The sequence below is a fragment of the Beta vulgaris genome, chromosome 8, assembly GCF_026745355.1.
Source record: "Beta vulgaris subsp. vulgaris cultivar EL10 chromosome 8, EL10.2, whole genome shotgun sequence".
Taxonomy (NCBI): domain Eukaryota; kingdom Viridiplantae; phylum Streptophyta; class Magnoliopsida; order Caryophyllales; family Amaranthaceae; genus Beta; species Beta vulgaris.
In genome coordinates, this window is record NC_079209.1 from 53,567,100 (window position 1) to 53,583,019 (window position 15,920).

Genomic DNA, 15,920 nt, shown 5'->3' on the forward strand with positions numbered 1-15,920 from the left:
TTATGAGTTCCACATTCATCCCTAAAGGATTGATTTCTATTGCAGTGTTCATGTCTAGATATTTATTTTTCTAAATCTTTCTATCACAGTACACAATGAAGTTGCATTTTGTTCGTTGTGCAGTGATACCAAAGAATAAAACATATCAGCAAATTAAACTTGTTTCTTGTTCAACATGTTTTCTAAGTAAATTTGATGAACATAGCTGGAAATTTTCTGAAGCTTTATATTTCATAACCAGTGTCAGATTTACACTTTGAGCAATAAATTACTGGGTATCAGATGATGCATCCTATAATGAAGTAACTAGAGAAAGTAAGAAACTTATCAATTATAACAAGTGGTGAGGAAGAAGAGAACAGATACGTGAGCCACATACAGGTAGATGTTAAAAGCCGAAGCATTTATTCGCCTTCCCAGCCCAATTTACGAGCTCTTCGCTCCCATAATGAAGTAAACTTCATCTCCTTCCTCAGCAAAGCCTCAGAACGCTCTCGCGCTCCCTCACAGGTTTCTGTTGCTGCAACACATTTATCACCCTCCCTTTGGTACTGAGAGGCTACTCTTCTGGCTTCTGCCAAACTGACATTCATATGCTGTGCATTTTCTGCTGCAACACCCTCTTGCAGCTTCAACTCTTCTGTCAACAGATCCACAAATTGTTTTGCCATTTCCTTCTTCAGATCTGGGTCACTGCTTCCACAATCTGCATGCTCAAATTATCAATATTACTGGGCCAAAACACCAAAAGAAAAGCTTTGCCATTTTTATTCATTCATTCGCGATCAAATTAATAACTACACGTGTTCCTATACTTAGAATTGCCAATTTGAATGTCCAAGCCAACCAAAGTTCAAAACAAGCTTTGCTACATTTCTAGCTACAAACTTAGAGAAGCTGCTGCAATGGAATTCTCTAGAAAAGAATGCATCTTGGGAGAAACTAGAGGATGGAGAACATGAACAAGATGTTAAAAAATACCTAAACAGCCACAATTTTCAAGAAGTTTAAACTTTCTAAAACATATACTATCAGAGTATCAGAGTTTCTGCATTTTCGATACACCGTGTGATGTAAATAGTAATCATACCTGGAACAGATAAATTAGCCAATCCTGCAAAAGAAAAAAATGAAAAAACAGAGAAGAAACATTAGAACAACTGACAGAGAAATCAATAAAAGAAAGAGCTTATTGCTTCTCAGAGTGAAGTAAACTAGAATAACAAAACCTGCTGCAGAAGTATATTCTGATGATTGAAATACAGCATATGAAAAACTTTGAAGCTTTATAACAAAAGAACACATTGAATTAGATCCCCAATTCGCGTAGCCAACAACCCAAGAGTGCTAGCCTGCTAGGGGTTTGGGCTCTAAAAGCATTGATTTGTAAGCATCACACATAGGATTAGGAGTACCTAATGAATGTTTCTTCAAAAGGCTGCATTAACCCCAAGAGTAAGGGTCTAATCAAATTGAATTTCAATTCAGGTGTATATGCCAAAAGACAAACCCATAAGCTTAAAAGTGGATCAACAGTAATTAGTAGGACAATTGGAGCTTAATCTCAATGCTAATCCTACTCTTAAATCCGGATCACCCTACATGATAAACAATCACAATCACAACAACAAGAGAGGTTTTCCTAAAATAGATAGTAGCATTTCCCAATTAAGTTTTTTTTTTTAACCCATATGAGCCACGAAGGCAGTAAAGTACAAAGAAGGTTAGGTGAGATTCCAACATGTAATCTATCGTTCACAGCACCTCAATCTTAACCACTACGCTAAGACAAACTTGGTATTTCTCAATTAAGTAGTAATGAAAATCACTAGTAGTACTAGTACTAAATTAGGAAGAGCGTCAGTTCATCTCGAAGATGTACAAATAAAATATTACTAATATTAAGTCGTACGGGTTAAATTACATTAAAAAAAAAAAAAAAAGGGAAAGAGAACAAACCAGGAGCAATCTGAAGGAGAGAAGGAGTAGGAGGACAATCACAAGAACAAAGAGGACAAGAAGAAGATTGAAGAAGAAGAAGTTGTTGATGTTTTTGATGAGTAATATTATTAATAGAAGAAGAAAAAGAATGATGAAGTTTCCAATAAAGTGCAGGAGCAGAAACACAAAGTGCAGAAATAACAGCAAACATAACCAAACAACATCTAACCCAACTACGCCTTGACATCGACATCATCATCATCGTTGATGCTGAACTACCTGAACTTGAACTACTTCCTGTCAATGTCATCTCTCTTTCTTTCTCTCTCTTTGTGTGTGTGTTTGTGTTATCAGATTTATTCAAATAGAGTAAGTGTGAATGCAGAAACTGTGATTTTAAGTACCTTCAGATCTGAACCTTAAAAAATGAGTATTTAATAAAGATTTCAACTTTACAGTTTTTGCTTTCTCATCAACAGTGCTTAACTGGTAAAAGGAATGGACTGTTTTTACTTGTTTTTTTTTTGTCTTGTTTTTTTGTTACGAAGTAAAGATGGAAGTCACCTAAAATAAAAGAGTAAAGGTGAAAGTTGGGGTTTAGGAGGAGGAAGTCGCCTTATGGGCTATATAGTTAATCCTGTTGTTTTGTACTTCGAAGCACACCTTCTAAAATGGACGGCCCGGCCTATTTTGTAAAGGGAGGTTTAGGAGAAAATTTAAAGGACTTTAGTGTTTGGTGTTTGGTATTAAAGAGGTTTGAAATAGATGATTAGGTTCAAAAAAAATTTGGAACAAATGAGGAAAGGAGCTTGTCGATATTGGAGTTTTGAAAATGAGTGGAATAAATTACATTTATGTTTTAAAATTTTTGAAAATTATATTTATAAACAATAAAATGTATAATAATGTATTATGTCCATGTCTTTATTGGTCATTTTACATAATTAAATCAGTTACTTACAAACACCATTATAGAAACAACTAATATAATCATCTATCCACTAATTGCTAAACAATGTCACTATTTAGGTTTGAAGTTATTTTAATGCCCTTGGGAAAGTCCTTGATAAGATAAAAAAAATTGATGTTTTGTTTATTGCTTTACTCTTTAATAGTTTTTAGTTGGTATTATAGTTGTTTTTAAGTTAGTTTAGGATAGTTTGTTATCTATTTTCTTAATTTGTGCAATTTTCCTCCTTGTATGAACTTTCTTTGGGCACTTTGTTTCGTTTCAGGACTTATTAGTGGACTTGGAGGATGTTGGCACGACCCGATATTAAGATCAAAGAGTAAGTTCAAGGAAACATCACCAAGTACATGGGGGCAAATGTAACAAGTTTTAGAAGGGTTTGCGCGCAAGGGTCAACTTCAAATGGCTATAAATTTCATCACACAAAATATTTTTGAGCGATTCTAGTTGGAGATGAAAGCTTAACTCAATAGATTTCTAAAGAGTGGTCACAAGCCTAATTTCGATGAAAAAAACGAGTGAAATATGGCCGTTTGAAAGCGAGCTGACAAAATTGAAGAGTGACATGAGCGCTCGGGTCAACACACCCACCCTGGTCTATTTGTGGAAAACTGAATATTCAGTTCTAATGGTTTGGCCCGCTCGGGTCAACCCCAACCTCCACCCCTTGGATCGCTGGGTTTTTCCAAAGAACTTTCTTCTCACTATTCTCTTGTGTACTAGGTTTTCTTGTTATTTTACTTACTTTGTTTTAGGACTATGTAAAAGAAATTCCTCTTATTTTAATTTCGCATTTCAATGCAACATATTTCAATGCATCATATTGATTTCACGTTATAACGTCTAACCAAACAATCACAATCAAATGTTCCCTATCATGGTACTAGGTTCCAATAACATGAATTGCAACCTAAACATGATACTAAGCTTTGAAAGTAAACTGGTACGCGTACGTACCTTGTAGCGGAGAATTTTCGCTGACTTAATAGAACGAGCCGCTTATGAAATTGGGACCTAAATCGTTAAAACAAAGCTTTTAGTGTTACGTCCTTGATAACACTAACAACTACTACGTACTAAGACCATAACGATCTAACGATTCGAATTACGCAATAGTTAAAACCTTATTCCAGAACTTTCGTTATAATTCTAATCTAGTGAATTTAACGTCTTTTAGAAGTCAGAATTAGTGAGTAACTAAGTTATTTAGTAACATTAGTCCACTATTTTACCAATCCAAAATGTCATACGTCCAGCCTGTCTTATGTCCAAAAGTCAAGTCATATGTCCAAAAGGTAAGTCATATGTCCAAAAGGTAAGTCATATGTCCAAGAGTAAGTCATATGTCCAAAAGGTAAGTTCCATGTCCAAAGAGTGAGTCATACGTCCCAAAGTCAGATTTCATGAAACAGGTTACTCTTGAAACAATAATAACTGTAACTAATAATAAGACACACTTTTCCTACTTTCAACTTATTCCAATTACAAACCTAATCAGAATTTATACTTAAAACAGAACAATAACTTAACTAGTTAACAATCTAATAAATTACTAAACACTCTAATTATTAATTATAAATTACAAACCTTTCTTAACTACGAAAACAGTAAATATAAGAATAATTAATAAACTGACATACTAAGTTAAGTACAAAATTATACCACTGACTTTCGCCGGCACAAAGATTCCGGCGACGGAACTCCGGTGGCCTCTGCTGTCCAAACTCACACACGCGACCCCGGTTCCTCGCGCACAACCCTCGAACACCGCGACCCCCCGTCGCAGCACTCGAACCACACGCACGCCGCACGAACCCGCGGACGAAAGCCTCGACACACCCGCGCAACCTTCGACACGCCCGCACCGAAACCTCGCCTGAAATCGCACAAACCTCGAGCCAGACCACGCGCAGCACCAACCCTCGCGCGCTCGAACCACCTCGTCGCTCGCACCAAACTCTCGAACCGCACAAAACCTTCGACCCCCTTCGCACCACACCCTCGCCTGAGTTCGCACAACCGCAGGCGACTAGAAGGAGGAGGCGAGAGGAACTTCAGCGAGGGTTTGAGAGAGAATCCGAGAGAGAAAGAGAGAAATCTGAAAGAGAGAAAAGAAAATTCGAAAGAGAGAGAGAGAGGGGCAAAGGAAGTCGGCTGAGGAGAGGGAGGAGAAGAGGTTTTTAGGGTTTTCTGAAATTCCCTTCCTTTTCTTTTTATACTCCCTTCAAAAGATAGTCACCCTAGGTCAAGTGAAGACTAGGTTATTCTTTTAAAACTCCGAAAATTCCTAACAAATTCATACTGACAATAATTTATTCCTATTAATTTGTAAATAAATTAAAATACCTTTTTATTAATTCTTTTATATTTTCTTAATTAGTACGAAATTAGTATTAAAAATACGGAGTATTACAAAGTTAATCTACATTATATTTTAATAAAGTGAGATTTGAAATTCTTAGAATCCTAGGAGAGAGAAAATATCATCTTTTAAAGAGAGAAGTGAGAGAGACTTGTTGGAAGATTTGAATTTGAAGAATCTAAGAAGTAAACTTGCAGATGAGGCTCCTTGCAAGTTTGATGAGAATTTCTTACTCTCTCTCATATTTTATTGTTTGATTCTCTTATTTTCATGTCATTCTCACTCTATTTACTTGTTCATCCTAGATTATTATTTTAGTTCATGTTAATAGTTATTAAAAGCTTTTAGTTTATAATTTATCATGGTTTGTGAGTAGTTATTTGATTGGGAGGGGTTGAAGTCATTGATTAGTTCATGAACCCCTAAATCTGACATTGGGTTTTGACTTGGGGTAATTAATGTTGGTTAATTTATTTGCTTTTTTTGTTTATAAATATTTGTGTGATTGGCCATCATAGGAGCATAATTTAGGTACCCTTAGTGAAGGATCGAGAGATTAAGTTAATGGTTTGTCTCAAATCGATTATTAGGCTTGAAGGACCATGAGAACGGGAACTACCTAACCTAGGGGACTTAGTTTATTATTCATATTCATCATGTTCATGAATATATTTGAAGATCTTGTTCAAATTGTTTTGTCATGTATGTTTCAAAATTTTAATTTTCATAATTTAGTCTAATACAAAATTGAAGATATTTGGTATTTTCACTGGGTTTTCTTAGATGTACCATATGAAATATGGGCAATATTTATTGTTGAAAATATATATAGAGGTTTTTAAGGCTAACAAAATATGAAGAATAAATAATATGACGATTGGTGTATTGTGGAATACACTATTGACTTGAAAACGATAATCGGGTGCAACCACGATGCTCAATTGTATTTGTCGTTTCATTACCTAATGTTAATATTTGAATTAGTGGACCCATACCAAATAAGGAAATGAGAAATCTATTTGGGACAAATATAAATGAAAAAATGGACACTCTATTTAGGGACGGATGGAGTATATCATTTCAATACACGTATCCAAATTTTCAACTTTTTTATAATTGCTACTTATACACAATTAGAGATATTATTAATTGAAAATGTGTTTGAGGTATATGTAAAAGAAGAATCAAATGATATATCTTTAAAAAAAAAAAGAGAAAATACTTCTATTACGTGAACGAGTCTAACAAGGTTTGATCCAAACTTTTCTGATTTGACCTGATTTAATAAAAACAACTACTCCACTTGTTTCTTTTCGATTGCTACATTATTTGGACACAATTTTCAAAGACGTTTTTTTAACCATATGATCTCTTAAGTAAATATTATAAAAAGTCCAATAATATGAATATATATATATCGAGACGAATCTAATAAGACCATATATGATGATATTTTTATTTATAGAAATATCAAAATAATTGGTCAAAGTTAATAATTTGATTTCCTAAAATAGAAATTTGTGAAAACATAGTTTTTCGATTAGAGGTCTCATTTGTTTCGTGTAAGAAGATTGGTGGTGGGCCTGCACAACTACCACTGCGATGCATGTTGGAAGAAATTAGGGGAAGTTATTCATAAAGTAATCCTTTATTAGTTGATAATTAAGATGAAATTCTTGCCACAAGAAGGGCCAAAAGCTTAAAACTTGAAAAAGAAAATTGATAGGAACATCAAACCACAAATTTTAATCCATACACCCAATTACACCGTAAGCATGATACACTCAATGTTATTTTTATGTTCATTGCTGATTTGAAAACATCCAGCATAATATCAACAATCACCTCTCCCATCAATAAATACAAATTTTAATCATACACCCAATTACACCATGAACATGATACAATCAATACTATTTTTATATTTATTACTCATTTAAAATCATCCAACAAAATATCAAACAATCACATATCCCATCAATAAACAAAAAGATTTAGACAGTCACCTAATGAATAATGACTTGTGAGTTGTGACATCCATTTCTTATTGTTCAAGTGTTTAACCAGATCCACTAAAAAAAAGTTAAAACAACTTGTTAGGACTTGTTTCCATGTCGATCAACCGAGATTGAAGGGTTTGAGTTGGTAACACATGTACTATGAACTATCATCCAAAAAAAGGAAATTGCATTACCCATAAAAACCCAAAAGAAATAACAAAACTGTGGGCCTATATGCTACAACTAAAGAAGTCTAGGATATTCTTTCTCTTTTCATTCATAAGGTGGAGAAACTGCCACGTTTAAAGTCACTAAATATCACAAACACAAATTTCTCATGTCCTCATCCATTCCCACCTGAAACTGAAATAAACTCAAAAGCCCATACCTAATAGTAATAACTAAATTAATTTCTTTCGATGATTAGTTTGATCCATAAATCTGCTTTTATATTAAAATTAGACGGTCTCTTCTAATAATTTTTGCCCCATAAAAGCATTCATTCTCCTCACTCCTAACTCATAACTTATAGAAACACACACACAAGTGAAATAAGAAAGCAAAAGAAGTGCAAACAATGGAGAAGAACAAGGAGAAAAAAGAGATGGAAGTAGTAAAAGGAATAGATGTGCAACGTTATATGGGACGTTGGTATGAAATAGCATCTTTTCCATCGAGATTTCAGCCGAAAGATGGCGAAAATACTCGCGCAACTTACACGCTGAATTCTGATGGTGCGACAATTCATGTGCTCAACGAAACATGGAGTGGTGGAAAGCGTAGTTTCATCGAGGGTTCTGCTTATAAAGCTGATGTTAACTCTGATGAAGCGAAGCTTAAGGTTAAATTTTATGTGCCTCCATTTTTGCCTATTATACCTGTTGTTGGAGATTACTGGATTCTTTCGCTTGATGATAATTATCAGTATGCTTTGATTGGTCAGCCTTCTCGCCGCTATCTATGGGTACGCTTTTACTTACTATTATCCCTTTTTTCTTATGTTAATTGCACATGGCCTCCTTGATACTCCCTCCGTCCCAAATTAGTTGCTACATTTTGACCGTAGACATTATTTACGTCATAATTTTGACTATTTTTTACTCTATATACAAGGAAAAAACATAGTCGTGTTGGATCTTGTTTGATTCGTCCCAATTTGTATTTTCCAAATATATAATTTTTATAATTTTTTCATATATGTAACTCAAGATATTGGTGTTTGAAGTTGCATCTCGTAAACTGTGAAAAAGCAAATGTAGCAACTAATTTGGGACGGAGGAAGTAATTGATTCCGAATGTCTTTTCCCTGCTAATTGCAGGGAATTACTAGTAGTAATTTAGGTTTTTGTTTGGTTGCATTTGGGAAGTTACACTTCCTTTGTTTCTCTAGGAATTAAAGGAAGTTGAAATTTCCATGGTAAATAGAACTACATATTGTTATGCCAAGTGCTTCGTCCGTCCCAAAATATAATTAATGTTTTTTTTTCTCTTTGAAGACGTATCTTTGACCTACCACATCTTTAATTTCGTTATTAGAAAATATAAAAAGTTAATATTATAAATGTATACATTGTGGCAAATTTAACAAGATCCAACCTGAATATATATTTTTATATATAATAGTATTTGATCAAAGTTTTAAAACTCTGATCCTTAAAATAGAAACAAGAACTATATTTTGGAACGGATGGGGTAAATAATTGAATAAACTTTGTTAATCCATCTAAAGATAGACATTAATAATTAGTGGTGTACAACTCAGTGAGAATATTTATAATACATCTGGCATGGTACACTCGAGATTATTTTCTTCAAATGAGCAAAATGAGCGAATGAGTGAATGAGTAAATATTTCTACTCATTTAAGAAAATGAGCAAACACTTTTATTACAAAATGAGCAAATGAATAAATGAGCAAAATGTCCATATGGGCAAATTTGGTATCAAATGAGCCCCTGAAGGTCTAATTTATTACAAAAATACCCCTAGGTGTACCTCCAACTCAGTAGAGTTAATTAGTGGTTAGTCTATCCATTGAGTAGACCGTAGATTTATCAATCTCCCCAAATAACCTATCTAGTTCTAACTTACTAGGAGATGAAATTACCTATGAATTAAAATGTCAAACAAAAAACGCCTTAGAGACATAGCTAATAATATAATAGATGTACTTCCTTTGTATTATTTAGTTGCATCATATGTTTTTTCACGGGTTGGAATACGTTTGTATGAATATTAATATCTCTGATGTTGTATTAGTAAAAAGAATTATTAAGAATTAATATTCGGAATTCTCGTATTGAAACGAATCAAAAAAAAGCTATATTTCACTTTGGGTATGTGTTTTGCTTATATAGTCAAAGGCTCAAACTTGGTTAATGAATGGTGACCAGAAGTGAAATTGTGTAACTAAAAAAATATGGAGGTAGTATTCAGGAGACTCGAGACCATTCAAATGCAATCTAACTTGACATAATTAAGCATTCCCCACGAAATTATTTTGCACATCGGCTTCACAAAGTTAACTCTAAATTCCAATATCATTTTCATTAATTCTTATGACTGCTAATCAAACAATTGGGTTACTTAATATTCACATATCATGGTGATTGACTGCATGCTCACCTCTTTTACTAAGGAAGTACTTGAACAGTGTTCTGATTAGTGTTTGATTGAGGCTTATATGTGGGAGGAGAAGGATATGCTGATTGTGTGTGTTTTTGTTTTTGGGGGTTCTATTTCTACAGATACTTTGCAGGACACCTCATATGGAAGAATCGATATACAATGACCTGGTGCAGAAGGCAGTCGAGGAAGGCTACGATGTTAGCAAACTTCACAAGACTCCACAGGCTGACCCTCCTCCAGAAGGTGATGAAGGCCCCAAGGATACTGGAGGCATCTGGTGGATCAAATCCATCTTGGGAAAATAGAGCACGCCACCAAGTAATGGTATTAATGATTCAAGAGAATTATGAAGAAAATCACTGGAATTCGCTAGTATTGCATATTGTTGTGTTGCTGTTGGTATTAGGGAACTTTGTGCTGTGCAGTTCATCGTTGTATACTATGCTGTCTAGTACCAAAGTGACAGGGTTTTAGTTTTGTTACCCTTTCCCTGTCTTCTCGTACTACGTAGGTTTGTCTTGAGTCGTGCATCTAAAACTACTGGAATACTCTTTGCTTAGCGCCATACTTTGTTGTTTGTAGTAGATGAACACTCGCACTCTGTAAATTTGATCTCAATTTCATGTATGAATTTCTCTCTTAATGCATAGTCTGAATTTCTGATTTCTGAGTAGCGCTATCTGATGGTTTATTTCTTGTTCTATAATCTTGGGATTGTGCTTATACTAGGTGAATGAACGTTCAGGAAAATTGTGATCTTTAGTCGATTGTGCTTATACTAGGTGAATGAACGTTCAGGAAAATTGTGATCTTTAGTCGAAGTTTAGTTGGGTATATACCCTGCTAAATTCCCATTACAATTTTGGTGAGACGAGAATCAAGTAGTACTCGGTGTAGCTTATATATGTATCACTTCGTAACTTCAAGTCTGATCTCTACCAGCCACGAGTGACGAGCCCACGACATCTGGAGGCGGGCATTCCTAATGTCGTGCGGGCATTCCCTTATTCTTTTCTCCGTTTGCAGAGTAGGAATGGATGTACTTTTGAGAGGTGGCTCTGTCCAACATAAGCTAAAAGTCACTTTCCTAGCTAGTTTCTGATGTGAATCTATGGCCATATTGCTAATTTTCATCGACATATTGTAAGTTAGTATACAACACCAATGTCGTCTTTTTTTTTTTTTTTTAAATGTGGCATTTTTTTATTAAGGGATGGATGAGGTAGACACTGAAATTTGCAAATTTGTTTCAAGAATTTTATTGCAGGATACGTATTTAAAGCTATGTTTTGGCGTTGTAAGAGACATCCCATCCCTATTTTTAGGAACTGTAATAAAGATAACTTGTGAATAAAAATAATGATACAGTTACATGTTATGAAAAACTGTTGAAAGGCCCTCTAATACATGAGGAAGGAGATGGGGTTGAGCTGTATAAAAAAAAAAGAGATTGTAATTCGCGCGAAACGAACAGGCAGACATGGAGATCTGAGGGTGAAGAATGAAGGTAAACCAAGAAATGAGGACTAGTACTGGCGACTGTTTTGGATATTTGATAATCTGTCATTCTTTTGTAAAAATAGTAATTACATTTTCTATTATTAGAAAAGTTTGATCCTCCTGTATGAAGGTACTATATCAATTAACGTAAACAAGATCAATGCGTGGGAGTTATTCAAAACTAACCGCCTAAATTCTCCTCTCAAAACAAGAATTAAAATTATTTTTTTTGGTTTTTGTTTTGTTCTTGTATTGCCATTGATATTGTATGTAGGAGCTCCCCTATCCTTCTGCGTTGTGCTCCATTGACATTCCTTTGACTGTTTATTTACCTTCCTTCACTTTTCTGTTTGGTCGAAACACCGAATATTGTGCATTTGGAACTACCTTTGTTCTTTTTAACATCAATATCTTTGTAAGTTTGATTTTCTCGTTCTTTTTGTCTTGTCGATTATAATCGCCTTTATTCTACATAGAAAAAAAAAATATGTAAGCATGATTTTGTTTTTGATTATGTGTGTTCAGAAATTTTCAGTAAATAAATTTGTATATGTAGATATGTGTTGAATCATTTCCAAGGCAATCAAGACATTGTGTTGTTATCAAGCATATATATGAATATGTGAGAGAACATACTATATCATAGATGTTCTTTTAATTACAGCATGATAATTAAGGTTTTGAGATATGAATGAAGATGGAAAAATGGCAATCTCGTGGTCATCGTTTCATCTGTATTTCCTATTTTGAATGATAATCTTGTCTTCTGTGTTGATGATGAAAGATCAGTACTTATCTGTTTTAATTCAGAATAATACTCAACAAAGCAAGACAAACAATAATGTAGTCTGTCTTGAAGAATAATTGGTTGTGTTGTTTGAGGCTGCATATATTCTTTCTTGTAGGCTTGTAGCATTGAAGAACAGAAAAAGGCAATCTTGAGTAATAATTCTGGGAATGCTTTACGCTTTACAGGGAGCGAATTCAGGAGAACAATAATTCTATAGATATATAAAAAAATGATCAAGTATTTGGTGGTAGCATTCCTGTTGATTGAGTTGATCACAGCACAGAAGCCTCCTGCAAATCCAGCTCCCCCTTCATGGTTGACATTGAATGGTAAATTATATGCTTAAATTTTACTGCAGCATTGTTTTCGCTTCTTTGATTGAAAAAAGAAAAGGTAATTCTCATTTTGGTATGGGGGGTGTAGGGGAACGACCAGCAGTGATTGCAAGAGGAGGATTCTCAGGATTGTTTCCTGACTCGAGTCGATTTGCATATGACTTTGTGGGACAAGTGAGCTTGCCTGATAGCATTTTGTATTGTGATCTGCAATTGACCAAGGATGGTGTAGGCTTTTGCCAGTCGGAATTGAAGCTTGATAATTCCACCAATATCGCTCTTCTCTTCCCTAAAGGCCAAAAATCTTACAATGTTAATGGCAAAGATGTCCGTGGTTGGTTTGCTATCGATTATTTAGCTGATGCCCTTTTACCTAATTTAACCTGTAAGTCATTCACATTAACGGCTAGTTTGGGAGGTGGTAATAAATGACGATAATGGCAATGACTTTGTAGTTTCATTTGTCCCTTGCAGCGGCTCAGAATGTACTGACTAGACCTAATGCATTTGATGGCCAACCATTACTGCTAGTTGAAGATGTAACGTCTATTAGCAAGCCACCTCCAAGAGTCTGGTTAAATGTTCAGGTTAACTTCCATCTCTGCTTTAGCTTTATTTCTCAAGAGATTAGTTGGTGAAAATACTTACAATTAGACCCTGGTCTGGTTGTTGCAGTATGACCTGTTCTACAACCTGCAAAAAATCAGCCCAGCATTATACCTTGAGGATTTGAGATTCGCTGGAATCAATTATATATCCTCCCCAGAGATTGGGTTCTTGAAAAGTATAGCAGCTAAAGTGGACAAGGTTCGCACCAAACTCGTGTTGAGGTTCCTCGAACCTGAAGCAGTTGAGCCTACAACCAAGCAGGCATATGGTGAGATATTGAAAAACCTTGCGGCCATAAAGCCATATGCTTCAGGCATTCTTGTTCCCAAGACATATATATGGCCAATCAACAAGGAAATGTATCTTATGCCACCCACCACTCTTGTAAATGATGCCCACAAAGAAGGCCTTGAAGTATATGCATCTGGGTTCGCCAATGATTCTCCTGGCAGTTTCAACTACAGTTATGACCCAACTGCTGAGTACTTGCAGTTCATTGACAACGGTCAGTTTTCTGTTGATGGTGTGCTCACTGACTTTGCTCCTACAGCATCTGAAGCAATTGGTATGTCAATATTCTCTTTAAGATATGTAATCTCTCTTTTATATACTGAACTAGCTTCTCTATGCATGTCGCTCTCTCCTAACCATTTGTATGTTCTTTTCTTTGTAGCATGCTTAGCACACAACAAAAATGCTAGCAGGCCTCAAAAAGGTCAGAACATGTACTACAACTTTGATTCTTGCTTTTTCTTCAAGATGCATTGTATCTCATTAACCTCAAGCAGATGAAGGCAGAATCTAAGTAAGTTTGTGTTTTCTGTTTTTCATCCACAGGGCACCCTCTAATAATAAGTCACAATGGTGCCAGCGGGGATTACACAGGATGCACTGATCTCGCATATGACAAGGCAGTCACGGATGGGGCAGACGTAATTGATTGTTCAGTCCAAATGTCAAAGGATGGAGTTGCATTCTGCCTCGATTCAGCTGACCTTTTGGGAGATACTACTGCCATCACTACCTTCATGTCTAAATCCTCCAGCATCCCTGAAATCCAACCCAAGAACGGAATCTTTTCATTTGACCTCACTTGGAGTGAGATCCAAAGCCTGAAACGTATGTAATCAGCTTCCCACCTATATCTACATATGCTTATATGTTTGAAGAAACATTTACATTAAAAATTAGTATTCCTGTAATTTCAGCGCAACTAACGAGCTCAATACCACAAGACATGGGAGGCTTGCCAAGGAATCCAGCAAACAAGGACAAGGGAAAATTTTTAACCCTTGTTGAGTTTCTAGACTTTGCCAAGGCCAAAGCAGTTACTGGAGTGCTCATCAACGTACTGGTAAGTTCAAAATCTTCATGGTAATTGGTATGTATTTCATTTCTGTGAGACAAAAAATTGACATATATAGGATTTTCTTGAATTTTAAAGAGATTCATTAACATTTCATTGTTGTTTGCAAACAGAATGCACCCTACCTAGCCTCGAAGAAAGGTCTAGACATAGTAGGTGCTGTCACCACTGCCTTGAGCAATGCCACATTGGACAAGCAGTCGACCCAACAAGTTATGATCCAATCAGATGATACAGCAGTGCTAGCAAAGTTTAAGGAAGTTCCAAAATACCGCAGAGTGTATGTTATCAAGGATATAATAAGTGATGCCCCAAAGCCATCGGTGGATGAAATTAAGAAATATGCGGATGCTGTTGATGTTAGGAGGCCTAGCATTGTTAAAAGCACAGCCTCCTTCCTCAGCAACTTCACTAAAGTCGTTGAGGAGATGCATGCAGCAAATCTCTCAGTACACGTCTCCACCTTATACAATGAGTACACCACCCTGGCATTTGACTTCTTTTCTGATCCTATGATAGAGCTAGCCACCCTTATTGAGGGACTCAAGGTCGATGCAGTTGTCACTGAATACCCAGCTACTGCCAATGCCTACTTAAGTAAGTCTTCTGTCTCTTATCCATGTCTCCCGAAGGTTGGTCCTGTTGCTAATTGAAAATGGTTTCAAGAATTTACTGCTATGATTACTGTTTAAAGAAGTTTTTTTTTTGTTTTGCCCTTATAATTTGTTCTTGGAAATTTTGAAGGAAGCCCATGCTCAGACCCAACTAAGACAAACCTAGAGTACCCGATAAGTCCAGTGGAGGCAGGGGCTTTGCTTGAAATAGCTGTACCACAAGCGCTTCCTCCGTCAGGAGCACCAGCACCGGCACTTGAGGCAGCCAGCATTGTGGACCCACCTCTGCCTCCAGTTTCTAAGGTGGATAGCCCAGCAGCACCTGCAGATCAGAAGAAGAGCGGAAGTGGGAGGACCACCACCACCAGTGTATGTCTCTCTTTGGTGGTTGTACTACTCAGCTTGGTTTTAAGAGCTCACTAACAATGGAGTACTTAAAGGCTTTCCCAGGGATATATTGTAAATGTTGTATGCTCCAGCTTGAGGTTGTAACAAAAAATAACTCCCCAATTATTGGTAATCATATCTTCTGTAGAACAGGGGTCGAAAACATCCTACACTGAATGTCACTGTACAAAATTACCTCATATTGTTGCAGAAAAATGCCAATCAGATTACATTATTTCTACCAACTAACTTCCAACACAATAAATGTGAAGAGCTATCTCATTCCCTGTTATAGTCTAGAAAACACAGGAAAGTTGAAAGAGAAATATTAAAGAAAAACCAAGAATGATCAAATTCACAGAACGTCTGTTTCTCCATTATCATTCATCTCAGACATGGAAAGGAGGTGATTATAACA

At 35.8% G+C, this 15,920-nt stretch overlaps 3 protein-coding genes across 3 annotated transcripts; 2 read left to right on the plus strand and 1 right to left on the minus strand.

Moving 5' to 3' along the window:
- Nucleotides 1–202: 202 nt before the first annotated feature.
- Nucleotides 203–2,339, minus strand: LOC104901814 (hypothetical protein). The gene is made up of 3 exons (XM_010689434.4): nucleotides 1,960–2,339; nucleotides 1,091–1,114; nucleotides 203–706 (listed from the first exon to the last, which is right to left on the minus strand). The coding sequence occupies exons 1-3, from the start codon at nucleotides 2,249–2,251 to the stop codon at nucleotides 405–407; spliced, it is 618 nt and encodes a 205-aa protein (XP_010687736.2). The 5' UTR covers nucleotides 2,252–2,339; the 3' UTR covers nucleotides 203–404.
- Nucleotides 2,340–7,619: 5,280 nt separating this feature from the next.
- LOC104901815 (temperature-induced lipocalin-1) lies at nucleotides 7,620–10,564 on the plus strand. The gene is made up of 2 exons (XM_010689435.4): nucleotides 7,620–8,237; nucleotides 10,021–10,564. Exons 1-2 carry the CDS (start codon nucleotides 7,851–7,853, stop codon nucleotides 10,204–10,206), a joined length of 573 nt encoding a protein of 190 aa, XP_010687737.1. The 5' UTR covers nucleotides 7,620–7,850; the 3' UTR covers nucleotides 10,207–10,564.
- Nucleotides 10,565–11,391: 827 nt separating this feature from the next.
- Nucleotides 11,392–15,747, plus strand: LOC104901816 (glycerophosphodiester phosphodiesterase GDPDL7). The gene is made up of 10 exons (XM_010689439.4): nucleotides 11,392–11,408; nucleotides 12,377–12,520; nucleotides 12,615–12,911; nucleotides 13,001–13,113; nucleotides 13,202–13,700; nucleotides 13,809–13,850; nucleotides 13,973–14,254; nucleotides 14,344–14,489; nucleotides 14,615–15,098; nucleotides 15,246–15,747. Exons 2-10 carry the CDS (start codon nucleotides 12,421–12,423, stop codon nucleotides 15,536–15,538), a joined length of 2,256 nt encoding a protein of 751 aa, XP_010687741.2. The 5' UTR covers nucleotides 11,392–11,408; nucleotides 12,377–12,420; the 3' UTR covers nucleotides 15,539–15,747.
- Nucleotides 15,748–15,920: the final 173 nt, after the last annotated feature.